We start from the raw sequence: 19,218 nt of genomic DNA on the forward strand, positions 1-19,218 counted from the left end.
CGTACATGAAATGTCAGCTCACCCTCACAAGAAATGGTACACAAGAGACAATGAGTATCTGGGGACTTACACAAATTCCACAAGTTGCATAACTGGTAAGTGATGATGCTGGGCTTTGTATCCAGGTATCACAGACACCACAATCTATCGTTTTTCCACACTGCCCAAAGTCAGGTTATCCTTAATAGTGTTCGACGTCATAGTTCAATCACTAGGCTAGCCCACAAATGTTTTTTACTTCATGATATAAATAAATTATAACACTCTCCTAGCAATACTAGAGAGTGTGTGGATAAAAGAGTGCTTCTGTGCTCGAAGTTATGGGGAGTTTGAGAAAACTGTAAGGGAAGCAGGGACATTCCTAACTCAGGTTACTTGTCACTCATTTATTCAACTACAGTGGTACCTCGGTTTTCTAACATAATCCGTTCCGGAAGACCAGTTGAGTTCTGAGACATTCGAAAACAGCCGACAACCAGGCATCAGGATCTTGCACTCAGCAGAAGCCGCATGACGTGTTTGACTTCCGAGGCATGTTTGAAAACTGAAGCATTCACTTCCGGGTTTATGGCGTTCATAAACCGAAATGTTCGTCAACGGAGACATTCGAAAACTGAGGTACTACTGTAATACAATTTAGTGCCTTTTATGTTCTGTGCTCACAATGGTCAGCAAAGTAGACCTAGTCCCTCGTTCAGAAAGTTTACAGTCTAGGGAAAGTGACTATCTTTAATTAAATAGTCATAAGAAGAGAAGTACCTGAGTGTTTTATTCGGGGATTTTAGACAGGCTACATGACTATAGGACAGTTCCAAAGGCTGAACACACACACACACACACACACACACACACACACACACACAAAAGCTTGTCATTTGCCCCTCTCCTGTCTGGAATGGCTCATCCACCCTGCCTTGATTGGCCAGGAACCTGTTGGCTCTCAATCCAAAGTGATCACAGGAGGAGATCACAGCAATAGAGACAGTGGGGCCAAGTAACATTCCCTAAAATCCTGCTGTACTCTGGTCAATCAATGTTGCCATGGCAGCAGCCAAGCCCAGCTGTGTCCTCCAGACTAAATGCAATTGGTAACACCGAGCAATGGGCAAGTGGCCAGGAAGCTTTCTGGGGCACACTCCTCCAGGTGTGCAAACACAAATGTAACCAAACCAGAAATTCTTGCTGTAATCAGGGTCAGGAACCTATTTGTCACCTCATCGCCACAGCTAAATCCCTGAACTCCCTTTTTGACTCCATGTTATCAGTTTAAAAGCAGATCATTAGTCAACTATGCAGTGAAGGAAAAGAAAAAGACCTCACAGCAAGGCCCATCGATGCACATTAAAATCAGTGGGAGAGACTTTACACAAACACAGGATGTTTGCATAGCCACGAAGTACCTCTCCCTAAACACTTACTAATTACTGTCATGGTTTGAACATATGCCCACAATTCCTTGATATTTCTCCCTCCAATTTAATTTAATTCTTTTAATTCTTCTCCCTTTGAGTGTGGCTGGATTTAATGACTGTTTTCTAATGAATAGTGTAGGGAAAGGGGAAAATTGTGACTCACAGTGGGGGCAGCCCTTTAACGAAATGATCCAGGCTAACATCACCAGCAAGAAGGTGAGCTGTACCGACCCCACCCTGCAGGATGGCGTTTTCTGCCCCTGAATCCATACCCCAGTTGGCTTATGGGAAGATATCAGACCAATGCAGACTGAGGGACAGTCTACAAAGCACCTGACTATATAGTACTTTTTGAAAGACTGTGTCCTACGGGAGAACCTGCTCGTTGCGCCATTTGTCGTGTGAGGCGGCCTGCGGGCCCTCTACTCCCGCTCCCCACATAAGAACGCAGGATACGGTTAGGCCAAAAAGGAACACCCACGGAGCCATAGATAGGGGTGTCCTACCACTATCGTCTCACTGGTGGCACTATAGTCTCACTGGAGGCTGGAGCCACATGACCTGCAACCTGCTGTCCGCTTCTCTGCCAGCCAACCGACCGACTGACCAACCAACGCAGCCACGGCAGTTATAGCAGTGGCTAATTGGCTAACTGGTTACAGCTGACGGTCAATTAGCCACAGCTGATGGCCATCTACTACTGGGGCCAGCACCCCTCCACGTGAGGCCGAGAGCCTGGAAACTGCTCTTTGGGACTCTGTCCCCACACTATGTTTTTGTAGAACTGTGGAAAATACAAAAGCAATCACTCGTGCTAACATTTTGCTTCCAACTTTCTCCCATGCACCTTTATATAAAAAATAAAATGTGGCATTTGTTTGTATTTAATTACTGATCTAGTTGGTTGTAACTTCCTCATCTCACATGTGTTTTCTGTTTCCAGCCCTTTTTTGTTGCTCTTTTCTCTCCTTTCCTATCTTGTATGGGACTGAAGAAGTTTTCTCTTTTTTCTTGACTGCTATATGGTTTCCAGAATCCTTGTCTAATGGTTTCATAGATGCCTCTAGTCACCCTTATTCCTCCCCAGGCTTCAGTTCAGAACTACCGTGTTTCCCCGAAAATAAGATCTAGCTGGACAATCAGCTCTAATGCATCTTTTGAAGCAAAAATTAATATAAGACCCGGTATTATATTATATTATATTATATTATATTATATTATATTATATTATATTATACCTGGTCTTATAGTAAAATAATATAATATAATATAATAGTATAATATACTATAATATAATATAATACCAGGTCTTGTATTAATTTTTGCTCCAAAAGCTTCATTAGAGCTGATTATCTGGCTAAGTCTACTTTCAGGGAAACGTGGTAGAACATAAAGGGGCCTTTTGAGCTTACTGGCTGGTGGTAACAATGGGGACACCATAGATCAAGTCACTAGACCAGGTAGCAGCTTAGTTCGCTTCCAGGTCGGGGAGATCCAGTGTGTCCTCCAGTATCTGTTAAAAGCCATGATCCTGGGGGTTGATCAGCACAACTTTTTTCTGCTTTATTTGGTAGGGGCTGGGGAAGATGGAGATTGGGGATGGAGGTCTGAGCCTGAGTTGTTTGCTGCTTTTCTATTTTTAGATTTACATCTACTATTGCTATGTTTTTGGAGCAGAATGGGTGCGTCAACGTTGATCTGAAGTCCTAAATAGCTTCCTTATCACCTTCTCCACTGCCAGCTCCAGTTTAGGCCAGCATCACAATAAATACCTGCTGTGTTATGCCATTCAGTTTGTAGTACTTTGTTATGGCAGCCCTAGGAAACAAATGGATGTGTTATAAGCAAAATGGCATAACACAAAGAAATCATTTCCAGCTGATGTGATCAAGAAAGCCTTCTGGAGGAAGTGCCATTGTGCTGAGCTTTGGAGATGGCAGGAGGGAGAAAGACTTTAAGTTACAGGACTTCTTCCATGTCAGTCCATATTCCATCAGGAAGTCAAACCCTCTTAAGGAGGCTCTCTGGAAAACAAGCTGAATTTGATCCACTTTAATGCCTTGAACCTGTCAACTGTGCCACTAACATGACTTATCAAGGTATAAAATTTTGGAGAACAAAGTATTTTACACACCCTTTAGTATTTCTAGCACTAGTATGCAGTGGTTCAGCATTATTTGCTTTTACGACCTTCATACTCCACTATAAAAGGGGACGTGTGCTTCATGGAGGCCTTATTGAGCAGCAGCTAATTAAAATCTTAGTCTAACCAGAACAGACATGACAGTATCAGAAAATGCGGTTTGGATGTACTTGTATCATTATATCTTCAGAGTGCTGCTTCTGGGTTCTAATTATGATTACAAGCGTTGTTTAGCAATAGTCTCCAGTTGTAAATAAATTCTCGAAATTCCAGTTGTCGTTTTGGGGAGCAAGCTCCTCTCCTTCTCCTAACTCAACCTTCAGTTTGGGTTTCAAATCAAACTGACAGACTCTAAGCGGCTTCCATCCTAAATCACGGGCGTCCACCGGTGCCATCTTCGAAAAATGGAGGGGTTTGGCCTGAAACGTGGAGCAAATGATTTCAAAGCATAGGATTCTTAAGGAGAGGTGAACACTCGCCTCACTGGTGGGCCTGACAACAATGTACAAACTCCCTGGCCTGCACCCGGTGGGTCGCGGTCTCGCCCTCTTTGGAAATGGGTCCCACGAGAGCAGGATCTGTATACAGACAAGGCCCACAAATCAGCGCAACCGGCCAGGAAGTGCTTTTCGCCTCAGCGGCCCTGCCAGGCACAGACCCTGCGCTCCTTCCACTGGCACCACCGTTCCCTCGGGCTGCCCCGCCCCCTAGGCGGTCCGACCCCAACCGAGGCCCGGACCCCAGCGCCGGCCCACCTACTTCAGCCACGGAAGTCCCGCCCCACGGTGCGGCGCGACAGCGGCCGGCTCAGGGGGCGGGGCCTGGCGCGGCGAGGGTCGGGGCCGCCACAGCGAGAGGCTGCGGCGGACAGGCCTTGGGGGCGGGGCCGCCGGGCAGGGGCGGGGCCGCCTCGGCGCGGGGCTGCGGCGGGCGGGGCTTGTGGGCAGGGCCGCGGGCGAGCCGCCGCCGGAGCGCCGGCGTCGCTGCTCGGGTCCCGCGCTCTTCGCCGCCGCGGTGGTGCAGCCGCCCGCGGAACATGGCGCCGGGGCGGTTCTGGCGCTGCTGCCAGCGCGGCGTAGGCTGGGTGCCGGTGCTGTTCATCGCCTTCGTGGTGGCCTGGTCCTACTATGCGTACGTGGTGGAGCTGTGCGTGTGTGAGTACTGAGCTGGCGACGGGAGGGCCTGGGCGGCGGCCGCGGCGGGTGGGCGGCCCTCAGGCAGCGCCGCGGTCTGGGGCGGGGCGCTGCGTCCGGCGGGAGCCAGCGAGCTTCGCGGAAGTGTTGGGGGTGTTTGACCGTCTTTGCGTTTGTAATATTTACGGTGAAGCATCCGTGCCTCCTGGTGGTGGTGGTGGTGGTGGCGGCATAGACGGCGCGAGAAGAGCGAGTTAACGCAGAGCCGGTGGCCGGGCGGGTGGTCTTCCTGCCGGTTGAGGGCCGTCTGCCGCCGAGACCTTGAGCGCCGGTCTCTGGCGCGGTTGTGCCCGGCCCGTTGGGAAGTTCCTTATTTCAAGTCTCAGTAACTCGCACAAAATGCTGTTTTCAAACAAAGAAGGAGTACCTTTATTATCCTTTTCGCAGGTCTTTGTTATGCAGGTTTCTGGTTCTCTCATCCTCAGATGTCCTGGTGTCGCTTTCCTGTTGCCATTTCCCTCGTTAGTTCCTATATCCGATTTCTCACCCGATTCCCAGCACACTTCAAGGATTTACGATACTGTTTTGAATAGGTTGTCGTTCAGGTGGAAAGAGATTGGTTGTCGATCAAAACCTGAGGGCTGTACCTCTGTGACACTGATTGACTGCTCTGTCTTAAGTTAATTGTTCGTAGGCTTTGTGCAACTACTTCTGGCCTCCTCTGGGTGGTTCTGTGTCTGTCTGCTGCTTGTGTCCTCTCTCGAGAAAACTTAGGACCACACGGTAAGTGGTGTTTGTAAAAGCAGACCCTTGGTATCCAGTCCCAGAATGACCTAGTCTTAGTGTCCAGGCTGAGTCCACAGTTGTGTAACGGACCAATATGGTATATAGACTTTTTAAAAAGCCACAGGAGATAGAGACGAATTTTATGAATGAAAAGCTGTACCACCACCCACTGCACTTGAAAGTGGCACAATCAGGACTTCTCTAGTTATGGCTCTGGGTTTGCACAGCTGTCAGATAGGACTTGGTTAAACCCGAGTTCTGTGCATGGGACAGAATGCTTTGGCTCAAGTTTGAGGGTTTTTACCTACAGTATATTTAATTTCCAGGAAAACTGTCCCTGCAAATAGCCATAGAATAAATTAGTTGTGGGGTGCATTTTGAAATAATAATAATAAACTGTTGAATGTTACTGTTTAATTTCATCCTTTTGATACCAAAATGTTTGCCGAAAATGTTTGAATCACTTAAAATCAACTAGATTTAGGTATTTCTTGAGCCACCTTCCAGGAAGTGATAGTGGTCATAGGATTCTCATTAATATATGATGATACTGTTATCTTATTTACTCTGAAGTGGGCATTTATTCCAAAAGTTGTACCGCTTAGTTCTGTCACAACATTATTCCCACCCTATTTTAATTCCATCATGGTTTTGAACAAAAGCTTCTGAGGGAACACTAAAAATGTGCATTTATGTTGAAATTTGCACATTTAACCTGTCAAAAACTGACATCAAACATAAAGGAAAATGAACAGGAATTGAGAAGTGCTGTGTGCTAGTGGGGATGGAGGGGGCATTTCATCATTCTCTCCTTTAAACCCCTGATATCTCTACAGACTAGGAAATGAGACTGAACAAATAGGCCCTTGGCTTAGTCAACAATAGTGGAGTGGCTCTTGGAATGTGATCCACATCTTTCTACTCTGCATGTAACTTTTAGTGAGCCTTGAGGATCCATGGAACTGTAACTGTTTGATCCGTAATGGGGGTAGGGGTGGGGTTGAGGGGTTGCCCATTTTTGGAGATCACTTCAATTAGAGTTTAGGCCCATCCTTTAGAAATCATACCCCAGGATTTCATTAAGTTGAACATTCTGCACCAAATAATTAAGACCCAGTGCTTCAAAGAATTTTAAAATACTGGTGGTGAGAAGTCTTACCACCGGGCTTGCATTTAATACTTCTGAGTTATCCAAGTTTAACCTTGGAGAATTTGGGAGGTCTGCAGCATCATAGGACTATATAGTTGAGCATGAAATCTCATTCACTCTCATATTAAAACTACCCTTTAAACTACTTGTGTATATTTATGTTTTCATAAGCACAGACCCTCCCACTGGAAGACATAAATATATAACTTTGTAGGATTTTTAAATTGAGTGAAGTGTGAGTTTTACTTAAAGTGCCATTTTAATAATTTTTATAGAATTTTCATAGCTTCTGGTATTTATCAAACTAGATGGCAGAGGATAATGATAATTATATCTTTACATGTGTTAATTTATTTAATTCTCATAATAATCTCTGTAAAGTTAAATGATTTGACCAGGGTCATACGATTAGTACACAGCATAATCAGAATTGGAATGCCTCCATGTTTTTAAAATTAACTGCTATGCAAGACTAGTCTACTTGTTTATCTAGACCTGGACACTCAGGACAGATTTCTGTTGTGTTTATGATCTACTTCTGTAAGGTAATTTTCTCCTAACAGGTAGCAGGAGAAGGTTATTAAGTAACTCAGATAATAAAAATGCCTCACCCACAGTAGGACATTTTAAGAAACAAATTGTTTATGAGAGGCGGTCATTCCATCCCAGCCTCTATAACTTCCTCATTTTGTAATTACACACACACAAACACACACACACACCATCAGTAACTCCTATTGTTGGAAGGGGTAAGAATGAGGACAAAATTGAGTGAGAAGTAATGCACCTAAGATGGCCATTTCACAGAGGAGATAGGCAGAAAAGTAGTGATTAATTAGTAATATTGGTCCTTGATTTTAAATTAAACTGAAATTCTTTGATTTTTTACCCCCAACGCTAAATTTAGTTATGGGTGGTTTGACCAACTTTTCTACTTTATTCAAGATGGTTTTAGATTTCCAGAGTTTTCTCAGAACACCTGACAGGTCATTTGTAGCTGTTAATAGTGGATGTGTACCTCTTATTTGGCATGTAGAGGCTCCTATTTTAGAAGTATGCTATTTAGTTTGGAGTTATTTGGGGATTTTCCAGGTATCTTTTTGTTACTGATTTCATATTTAATGCCATGCGGTCAGAGAACATACTTGTGTATCTTGAGTCCTTTATAATATATTCAGGCTTGTTTGATGGCCCAAAATATGGGCTGTCTTAGAAGTGTTCCATGTGCATTGGAGAAAAATATATTTTGTGTCCTGCAGTATATTTTGCTGTTTGTTGTTGTGTATTATGTCATAATGTTCCATGAATGTCGTTTAAGACAAGTTGGTTGTTAGTGTTCAAGTCTTCTGTGCTCTTGCTGATTTTGTTTTATCATTTAATTATTGAGAGCGGTCTGACTATAATTGTGGATTTGTCTATTTCTCCTTGTAGTTCTATCAGTTTTTGCCTCATGTGTTTTGAGCTTTGTAATTAGGTACATAAACTGTTTAGGACTGTTGTATCCTCTTGGTGAATTGACACTTTATCATTATGAAATGACTTTCTTATCCCTGGTGATATTGTTTGTTTTGAAATCTACTTTAGCAAATATTAACTTGTCCACTAATCTTTCTTTTGATAGTATGGTATGTTTTTCTCAGTCCTTTTACTTTAACCTGTTTATGTTTTTATATTTAAAATGCATTTCTTGTAAGCAGCATATAGTTAGGTCTTGTTTTTTTAATCTGCCTGTTTTTTAAATTGACATACAACATAATAATTAGTTTCAGGTGTACAACATAATGATTCAGTGTATGACTATATTGTGTGGATATATATATATATATATATGTATATATATATATGTATGTATATATGCGTACATATTGAAAAATATCACCACAGTAAGTCTAGTTAACGTTCATCACCACACAGTTACAAATTTTTTTCCTTGTGATAAGAACTTTTAAGATTTACTCTCCTACCAACTTTCAAATATACAATACAGTATTATTATCTAGGGTCACAGTATTATTATCATGCTGTACAATCTCTACCTTTTAATAGGGGTATTTTGACCACTTGCATTTAATGTGATTATCGATATGGTTAAGTTTAAATTTGCTGTTTTTAAATCTGTTCTTTGTTCCCTTTTCCGCCTCTGCCTTCTTTTGAATGAATCAATTTTTAAATGATTTAAAAATTTTGAATTATTTTTATGATTATTTTCGCTGTTAGCTTATTAGCTGTAGCTCTCATTTTAATGATAGCTTTAGGATAGCGTGCATCTTTAACTTAATCTATCTTTAAAGTGATATGCCACTTCACAGGTAGTACCTCATAAAAGCTTTCTTCCATTTCTTCCCTCCCAGCCTTTATGCTATTGTTTCCTGCATTTCATATGTTATAAAACTCACACTATATTGCTGTTAGTTTGCTTAAACATCTTTTTTTTTTTTTTAAGATTTAAATGAGAAAACAAATCTTACATATTTACCCATGTAGTTATTACCATTTCTGGTATTCTTTATTCTTTTTTATAGATCAGTATTTCCATCTGGTGTTATTTTCTTCTGCCTGAGGGCTTCCTTTAACATTTATTGTAGTGCAGGTCAATTGGTGATGAATTATTGCAGCTTTTGTATATCTATAAAAGTTTTATTTTGCCCTTTTTTTTAAACAGCTTTATCGAGGTATCATTTGCATTTCATAAAATTCACTCGTGTAAGATGTACAATTCAGTGATTTTTAGTAAACCTACCAAGTTGTGCAGTCATCATGACCATCCATTTTTACAACATTTCTGTCACTCAGTCAGATGCCTCGTACCCATGTATAGTTACTTCCTGTTTCCATCCCCAGCCCCAGGCACCCACTAATCTACATTGTGTCTCTGTATGCCTTTTCTGGACATCTCATGTAGTTACGCAATAAGTGGTCTTTTGTGTCTGCTGTCTTTTATGTGTTTCTGAGGTTCATCTGTGTTGTAGCATGTATCAGTATTTCTCCCCTTAGTCTCTACTTAATATTCTAATTTGTATTTTTGTTTTAAATATATATTTGCAGTTTCATTTAAGAATATATTTCTCGTAAGCCTCCACAAATCATTTGAACATTGAATTAGAATGTTTTAAAATGTACTTTTATTATATCATATTTAAGTATTTGAAAAATACTTAAAATACTGCTTATAAGATGTATAGTATGATTGGGTCCTGTTCATCTTTGTAGTCACTAGAGTCTAGTTACTAGTAGACTTTCAATTAATATGTGTTTAATTTAATAGAATCATGCCCTTAGAAACTCACGTGAATCATGTTTGAAAACAACACGATTTGTTAGAACAAATGTCCACACTAACAATACTAATTAAATTATAATTACCAAACATATTTCAACAGTCTTTGGGGTTACAGGCTACATGATAATTGTTTATTGGTTTTTCAGCCTTTGTTTTGGATTATGAAACGTTGAGCCTTTGGAATCATGCTGATACTATTAAAAAAGAAAATCTGGCTTTGTAAATTCCATCCCCAGTGGTTGACATCATTATAGGAAAAGTTAAAACGTGAATTAGAATACTTTTTTAAACTTTTTTACTAATTTTATTTCCTTTCTGTTTCATGGCTGGAGTATAGCAATTTTCTATATAACTTGTCTTTTGAAAGCTATAGTGCCCTGCCTTTTTTTTGAAAAATGTTTTTTTTCTTATGACTGCTAGTGAGTTAATCTGTCCTGGTTATCAGTTTTTGTTGATACCATAAAGTAGATGGTCTGAGAGAGATCTGTAAGTATATATCCAAAAACCCAAACCCAGATGAACAAAAAGACCTTTATTTTTTCTTCCGTATAAATTCCATATAAAATTTCTTCTTTGAGCCTTCACTGCTTTCTTGTTAGAGGAGAAATATGGAAGGAAAAGGTGCTGGACAATTTGGAAGCCAGGTCAGACTATTTGGAAGAAGAATACTGTGCCCTAGTCATGCAAATAAAACTTTCTTTCTCCTCTGGCCACTTGCACTTTGTGGAGAGAAGCACAGCGCGCAGAATTCCACACTGTGATGTCTGTCTGCTGGACATTTCTACTGGATATCTATCTAGTAGCTATCTCATACTCACTACACCCAAAACAACACTTGTTTCCTCTCTCTCCTGAGCCTGTTCCTCCTACCCTCGCTCAGTAAAGGACAGTTTCATCATTCCAGTGCCTTGGTTGAAAAATTATTCCACGTCCAGTTAATCAGCAAATCTTGTCATTAATTGTACCCAAATATGGCTGTTTGTCTCCACTACTGCTGCAGCTGTATTCATTCAAGCCACCGTGATCTCTCGTGTACTAGATTGAAAATCATGGCCGCAAAGTTGGCACTCTCTCCCATCAGGAGGTGGCTCTGTTTACCCACCCAGGGAACCTGGGCTGGCCTTGCACTTGCTTTGACCAATAGAATGTGCTGGAAGTGATGTGTGAGCTCTGGAACCGAGGCCTCAGGACAGTGTGCATCTTCACCATAGATAGGTCTTTGGAATGTTCTGGTTGCCATGTAGGAGAGTCCAGGCCAGACGGTGTAGGGAGAGAGGCCCAGCCAAGATGAGCTAAGTGCCAGGCCCCTATATGAGAAGAGGCCATCAGACTTTCCTGAGCTGCCAGTTGACTGCAGCCAGTTGGAAACCAGCTTAACAGCATAGCCTGAACTGCTGACCCACAATCGTGTGAAATAAGTGGTGGTTGTTTAAAGATACTAAGTTTGGGTGGATGGTTGTGCCACATTCTCACCTATATCATGGTGGTACCCTTATGTCTCATCTGTCCCTCCTCACTGCATCCCCATCCTTATCCTGTCCCCTGTCTACTCTCCACGGAGCAGCTAGAATGGCCCCTTTGACATTAATACCAGCTTTGTCACTCCTCTTCTGGAAACCTAGGGCTTCCTGTCTCATTCAGTGGGACATCTGAAGTCCTTACTATAGTCTGTTCCCGTCGTTACTTCTCTGGCTCATTTCCTTCCCATTCTCTTTTTATTGATTCGTCTGCCATGCTGGCTTCCTTGCTCTACTTTAATACTTGTTGAATGAGCTTCATAAATTATTGAACCTCTCTGAACTTGTTCCCATGCTGTCAAATGGGGTAATACCTGTCTTACAGAATAATGTAAGATTCGTAGCAGAGGAGGCTTTCAGATTCTATTGAGGGCGGGGAGAAGATGTAAATGGCCACTAGTACATTTTCTCTTGTCTTCCCTTTTTTGGTGGGAGGTTTTTTGTTTTGTTTTTAATTCTTGGAGTTCTGTTGTTACCCCCACAACACACACACAGTCTTTAGGGAGTGAAGGAGCACATTCTCACACAGTTTAAAATATATATACTTAATTAGCTGTATTTGAAGATCATATTGCAGAAACGTGCCCGTTTTGCTCTGAGCTGCAGGTGGTATCAGGAGTGACTGGCAGGATGTATAGTCTGAGGGATGGCACCCGCCACATCCCCACGTGGCACCTGAAGAATCATACCTGACACTACTTCCAGTAGCATGTGAGCTACAGAGTTAGGTACTGCTCGGATACGTGGCACATTTTCTTGAGAAGATGGGCATCTCTACTTAAATAACTGAAATGGTCACATATAATGGTGATTATGGTTTTACGGTGAATAGACGTCTGTAAGAGAGATCCATACATCTTGATAAAGACTTTTTCAGTTCTGTTTTGAACACATTTGTGTTCTGTGTTCTTGTACCCCTCCCAGTGCTTCATTACACTTACTAATGTGAGCTTTGGCCCACCCAATTGGAACCACAGGAGGACTAATTTTATTAAGATATTAACTGAACAACATATAAAGACACATGACTTATTAAATGTGAAAGGATATGATCAGTACCTGTAGCAGTACGCCCACAGGTTAATAGTGAACGACACTGCTGTGAGATTATACTGATCTTTTTTCTTCCTAATACTCTGATTCCCATTTTTCTATGGATAACTGGTATACTTTTTTATAAGTATTAAAAAAAGGAGTGGGATGCCGAATGCCACGTACATGTATGCAGTAGCCTCCTGACAGTGTGCTCTTCCCAGCCCTCTTCCACAGAGCCGGAGTGGGTCCCTTAGAACCCGAGTCAGGATTATGACTCCTGTGTGCAGCACCGTCCATTAGCTTCCCACTTCTCGTGACGAAATCGAGAGTCATGGGCAGTTCTCTGTGCCATCTGTAAAGCCCACCAGCACTTTGTCCCATCTCTCCCTTTGCCGGACCGGCCTCAGCAAGCAGGCCCCCTTGCTTTACAGCCATCAGGCCCTGCGCGGTCCCACCTGACGACCTTTGTGCTTCCTGCTCCTCCTGCGTGGGGGGCTTTCCTCCCAGATTGCCACATGGCCAGTTTTCTCACTTCATCCAGATTTCTGTTCAGATAGTCACTTGTCCGAGAGGCTTTCCCACTGCCCTATTTAAATAAGTACTTCCTCTTTCACTTTCCCTTACCCTGCTTTGTTTCATTAATACTCACTATGACTTTTCATAGTTATTTGTGTTTTTCTCCTGTGTAGCACGGTCACTGCTTTACATGAAGAACCTAGAGTAGGTCCTGCATAATGTGTACACAGTAGAGGGGGAATAGGAGAAGTATTCTCACAGTAGATAACTCGCAATTTCAAATTTGGATACTCTCCTGACCTTAAAAACATCTCTATGTTAATTTAGTCATTTATCAAACATTGAGTGCTTACAGTGTTCCAGGCACTCTACTTGACACTGGGAATTCAAAGATAGGCAAATGTACATGGTCAAATGCATTTGGGCTGCATATAGCTTTAATATCACAGTGCTCATTTGCATGTTACAAGTTGTAAGAAGCTCTGCTGTAACTAAGTATGTAACTTTGTTTAACCCAGTATTTTTCTAAATTTTTTTGCCTTAGAATTCTTTTTTCCTGAAACCTCTGTTTAAATCCTTTTAGACAGGTTGGTGTCAACCAGTCGTGGTGATGGGGAGATGGAGACAGGGCGTAAGAGATGAGGGTTCAAGGGATTGTGCCTCTGAAAAAAGTGGTGTTATCAGTAGATATGAGGGATAATAACTAATTCCTTCCATTTTTGTTGTTAAATTCATCACGGTAATACATTAGGAAGAAAAATAATTATTTCTATAGATGTCAAAAAGGCATTTGAAAGTCCAACGTCCATTCATGATTAACAACAACAACAAAAAATACTTAATAAAATAGGAGTAAATGGATTTTTCAAACAAAATTGCACACATGCAGAATACTTCATTAATTTCCACTAAAACCAGCAATTAAAGTAAGATGTTTATTACTATGGCTATTGCCGTGTAACATTGTATTAGCAAGCTCAGTTACCACATTTAATCATGATAAAATAATTAGAAGCATAAGACATTGGAAAGGAAGAGGGAAAGCTGTTTCTGTGTGCAGATGATGTGATAGTACATGCTGAAAAGCCAAGAGAATCTATACGAAAAAGCATCTATACAAAAAAATGAAGTGAAATAGGATATAAAATTAGCAAACAAAAACCAATACCTTATATATGTACACAATAATGAAAATAATGAATAAGTGAAAATATGGTGGAAGAGAAGTCTCCATTTCCAATAGCATCAAAAAGATAAAACAGTTAAGAGTAAACTTAAGAAATATGTCAAACCTATAAGAGGGAAAACATTCTTGAAAAACAAAAGGAGACTTGAACAAACAGAAGGACATTTCATATATCCTGTTTATGGATATATGAATAATTGAATATTACAAAGATTTCATTTCTCCCAAAGTTAATGTATAAATGAATTCCAGTCCCAATAAAGTTTTTTTCTTTCTTTTGTCACTAGACAAGTGGATTGTAGAAGTCATTTAGAAAAATAAACAAGAAAGAACCACTAGGAAACCCCTGAAAAAAAAGAACAGTGATAAAGAGCTTTTACACCACAAAGCTTTTTACACCCACCGACTTTTACACCACAAAGCCTCTGTAATTAAAACTGTGAAGGGGGGTGGGTATATGAGAACTCTCTCAACTTTCTGCTCAATTTTGCTATGAAGTTAAAAGTGCTCAAAAAAATAAAGTCTTATGAAAACAATTGTATGGTATGATACATGGATAAACACACTGGCCAATGGAACAGAATAGAATGTCCAGAAATTATAGAACTTTAGAATGTGATAAAAATAGCATCTTGAATTACAGAGGAAAAGATGAGACAACTGGATGGGTGTTTGGTAAGAGATAAAATTGGTTCCATACCCCACACTATTCCAAGATAAACTACAAATGGATAAAATCTTATTTTTTCTTATATTTTAAATCTATGTGCTTCACATAGAGTCCCTAAATCTTATTTGCTATATGTTGTTATTCATCCATTCTCCCTCTGAAATGTTTGAGAGTAAGTTGCAGACACAATATGTCTTTACCTATAAATACCTCAGTGTTATTTCCTAAGAACAAGAATATCTTAGTTTGTTTGGGCTCCCGTTACAGAATATCATAGACTGGGTGGCTTAAACAACAGAAATGTGCGTCTTACAGTTCTAGAGGCTGGGAGTCCAAGATCAAGGTGTTGGTGATTCCGGGTGTGGTAAGAGCCGCTTCCTGGTTCATAGACAGCCATGTTTTCACTGTATCATCACATGGTCGAAGGGGCGAGGGCTCTCTGAGGTCACTCTTAAAAAGGCTCTAATCCCTTTCATGAGGGCTTCACCCTTACAACCTAATATGAATGTGCTGGTTTGTGTGTTTTTTTGGGGGGGGGCGTACACAAACATTCAGTCTCATAATTGGAATCCAGTTATCAAAATCAGGAAATTAGCATTGGTGAAAAATATACAGTAGTATCTCGGTTTTCGAACATCTCCGTTGACAAACATTTTGGTTTACGAACGCCTAAAATTTTACAGATCTGTGGTATCAGTAGTAAAATTCATGCTAATTTTGCAGTTTTAGGGGTTGATTTTAAAGGTCTGTAATGGATTAATCCATTTTGCATTACTTTTTATGGGGAAACTGCGCCTTGGTTTTCGAATGTTTCAGAACTTGAACGGTATTCCGGAACAGATTACGTTAGAAAACCAAGGTACCACTGTACTACTCTTTTAGTCAGACTTCACGAGCTGTCCCACTCATCCCTTGTTTTGCTCTGCAGTCCGGCCTAGGATTCCACATTCAGGTTGTTATCAAGTCTCCAGTGCCCTTTAACCTGGAAAGAGCTCCTCAGTCTTGCTTTGTCTTTCGTGACCATAGATTTGTGAAGAGTACAGTCTTCTTCTGTGCAATGTCCCTTATATTAGGTTTGTGTGATGTTTCCTCATGATTCGAGTCAGAGTGCATGTTTAGCAAGCATACCACAAAAGTAATAATGTGTCACTGATTGACACTTTGGAGACTGTTCACTCTGATCATTTCAGGTGGTGTCTGCCGAGCGTCTCCATTCTGTGAAAGCACAGCTTTTCTCTGTAATTACTAAGTATTCTGGCAGACTCAGGTGCACCACACAGACTCCCTTCCAGGAGGCATACTGCTCCGCTGTGGCAGTGCAGCCTGCAGACAGCTTCCTGCGGTTAGCCCTTTGAGTATGATTCACCTCACCCAAGGTCACACCCTGCCTGGGCAGCCTGCATCCTGTGTGTAAGTGAGAAGGGTCTGCACTGCCGCAGAGCTCCAGGCCAGTGCCAGTGGGCGGAGGCCTTGATAGGCCTGCCCTGCAGTTAGACTTCACCCTTTGCCCAGTTCTGCTTCGTCCCCCTCCTTTCACACTAGATATCTTGCATCCCGGACTCTCTCAGCACCTGATGGCAGAGAACCCAAGCTGAGACCAGCATCTTTGTCTGGAGCACCTTGACACTGTAAATCTGTTCCTGGTCACTCATATGTACTCCCTTTAGCGTTTCTTGAGGATTCTTGCTTGAAACAGGTATTCTGCTGGTTGCCAAATAGTGATTTTTCTAATTCCACAATTTCTTCTACTTTTAATTACAGTAGAACTGTAAGGAAGAGGTCTCTCTCCTCCCCACATTTTTATTTATTCGTTCATTCATTTACATCAGCATGCTTTCGTGGAGTCTCATTTTATGGATTATAATCTTATTATTGATTTGGTTCCTCAGGTTGTCCCAGATTTGGCCAGTAGGAGCTGTCTCCATTTAGTTTCTGTGTCCTTTTGACATGTCCCCATCATTTGTTTCTTCCTTACTTTCTGGAACCACGAGATTTGTTCCAGCTTATCTAATACTCTTCCTGTCCCTGGAATGTGCCATTTCAAAGTAAACGAAATCTGAATGTAAAAACTAAAAACAGTTGAGTACTACAATACATGGGCGGATGATGATATAACCAGGGAGTGAGGAAAGCCTCATAGAAAAAAATGGATGTGACATAAATAGATAGTTAAGAGGAAAAAAATGAAAACGGCTCATAAATTTATGAAAAGATGCTTACCCTCACTTACAAGATAAATGCAAAGTAAAATTACCCCGCAGTACCAAAAGTTTGAAAACACTTGATGGGGTTGACTGTGGAGAAAGGCAGTGTCATGCACTGCTGGTAGGCATATAAGATGGTGCAACCCTGTAACAGATTTGGGGAGAAACAGACGCCCAATAATCACACCATTAGGAATCTACACTGAAAATAAACCTCCACAGAGAAACAGCACATGCACCACGTCTTTCATTGCCACATTGTGACAGCAGAAGACTGGAGACAACCCAGATGTCTGTCAACAGAGGCCTGATTGTACAACTGGAACACCCACACAATGGAATACTGTGCAGTGCTTTGAACAAGCAGCGATTGTGTCCATGTACTCGTGTATGTGAGGGGAAAAAGCAAGGTGTGGAATGATACATAAAGGACGAAATGGGAAATACATACTTGCTTATTTTGCTAAAAGAACTATTAGAAGGTTAAACAGACACTAATAAAAATGATTACCTGGGGTGAGAGGGTGAGGACTGAAAGTCAGGCCTTTCTAAGTACCTTTTTATATAGTTTTCACTTTTAAACCATTGATACTTTTTACATATCGAAAAACTAAAAACGGGGGGAAAAGCAAACTGTAGAATTTGAAATCATGAAACAAATAAATTTTAATTTTAGATAAAGTTGGTACTATAACTCCACAGAGGAAAGAATTATTTCAAGTGACTTTTGAACATAGAATTGTGTGGGAACAGAGTCCCAGAGAGCAGTTTCCAGGCTCTCAGCCTCATGTGGAAAGGTGCTGGCTTGGGTAGTAGATGGCCATCAGCTGTGACTGGTTGGCCATCAGCTGTAACCGGTTAGCCATTGGCCACTACTATACCTGCCGTGGCTGCGTTGGTTGGTTGGTTGGTTGGTTGGTTGGTTGGTTGGTTGGTTGGTTGGCAGGCAGGAAAGTGGACGGCGGATTGCGGATCGTGTGGATCCTATTTCGTGTTTCTTGCCCGGCTGCCAGCAAGACTGGGGTGCAAAAGACTCCTTGTTGGAGTACTGGCGGATGTTTGCTCCCTGTGTCTCCAACCCAGCCGCCAGCGAGAATATAGTGGTATGACTCCCCTATCTATGGCTCCGTGGGTGTTCCTTTTTGGCCGCCCCATATCCTGCGTTCTTTTATGGGGAGCGGGAGCTGAGACCCTGCATGACAAATTGCTTAGTGGGATATAATTGAAAGCCTAAACAAAATTTTAAAAAACTGCAAAGAAATCTTAAACTAGTATGCAGTTTTTAAACTATTTTATGTATGTTTTAGGATAAACCAAATAAGTAAATAAATTAATTAGGAACTAAGATTTTCAGTGTAAAAGCAAAGACATACAGATATGGTGCCAAAGAAGTTAAGAAAAAACTCTATATAAAGGTATGCCACAGACTAATAATAAGTATGAGTGCCACACAGGAGAACCCCATGCATTCTGTAGGCAGCAATACGGAAAGAGCTAAAGAAATACCACAGCTATAAACGTATCGATTCACTTAAAATTAACAAAGGTCTGAAAAAATAAACAAAGGTTTGAAAAAATTTTAAATGTGATTGCAGTGTTAATGATAGAAGATTTGAATTTTAGCATTTTAGTGTTTTCGGGTTTTTTTGAGTGTACAATTATGAATTTGCATTAGTGTTTACATTTTATAACCAAACTTTATTTTTATGAAAATGATATTAAGATGAAGTCAATTTGGAATAACATTTATGTACAAAATGTTTATAAAGTATATTAATTCTTTTTCTTCTATTCTAGTTACTCTCTCTGGAAATGGAGAAAACGGTAAGGCACTTTTAGTCTCAATTTAAGTAGACTAATTATGGTATCATAATTGCAACCCATATACTTTTTATTTAATGATGACTATGTGCGTTTGTTTTCAGAGAGAAAAAATACGTATTTAAAGTTTAAGTAGTTCAAATGAGGTGTGATACTGGATTTATTCCTGTACATTTAGTGTCTTCTCAGTGGTATTATTTATGTGAATTGAAGTAGCTGACATTTTGTAGGGCACCTACTACCCAAACTTCTTTGATATACTTATGTACATATTTCTGCCTCATGTGTTCTTCAGAACTCTTTATAATAATAGTTAAGAGATGTTCAATACGGTTCTAGCTAGAGTTGAGAAAGGGGTTTTGTTT

The 19,218-nt window shown here is 40.9% G+C and overlaps 1 protein-coding gene across 8 annotated transcripts in view; it reads left to right on the plus strand.

Moving 5' to 3' along the window:
• The first annotated feature begins 4,483 nt into the window (after positions 1 to 4,483).
• Positions 4,484 to 19,218, plus strand: part of ZDHHC20 (zDHHC palmitoyltransferase 20) — a 50,544-nt gene continuing 35,809 nt past the window's right edge. For 3 of the 8 annotated variants that reach the window (XR_012495632.2, XM_019715668.3, XM_019715667.3), the window contains exons 1-2: positions 4,488 to 4,709; positions 18,830 to 18,856. Coding sequence is in view for 6 of the 8 variants with exons in the window: in XM_019715668.3 (XP_019571227.2) it covers positions 4,592 to 4,709; positions 18,830 to 18,856 (145 nt within the window). In the remaining 2 variants the exon portion in view is untranslated. Of the gene's footprint in view, positions 4,710 to 5,388; positions 5,472 to 18,829; positions 18,857 to 19,218 lie in introns of those variants that run through there. The other 5 variants (XM_019715664.3, XM_019715665.3, XM_088793413.1 and 2 more) reach the window with 4 other exon arrangements.

Source organism: Rhinolophus sinicus, chromosome 16 (assembly GCF_057876585.1).
Source record: "Rhinolophus sinicus isolate RSI-liver-muscle chromosome 16, RSI-T2T, whole genome shotgun sequence".
Taxonomy (NCBI): Eukaryota; Metazoa; Chordata; class Mammalia; order Chiroptera; family Rhinolophidae; genus Rhinolophus; species Rhinolophus sinicus.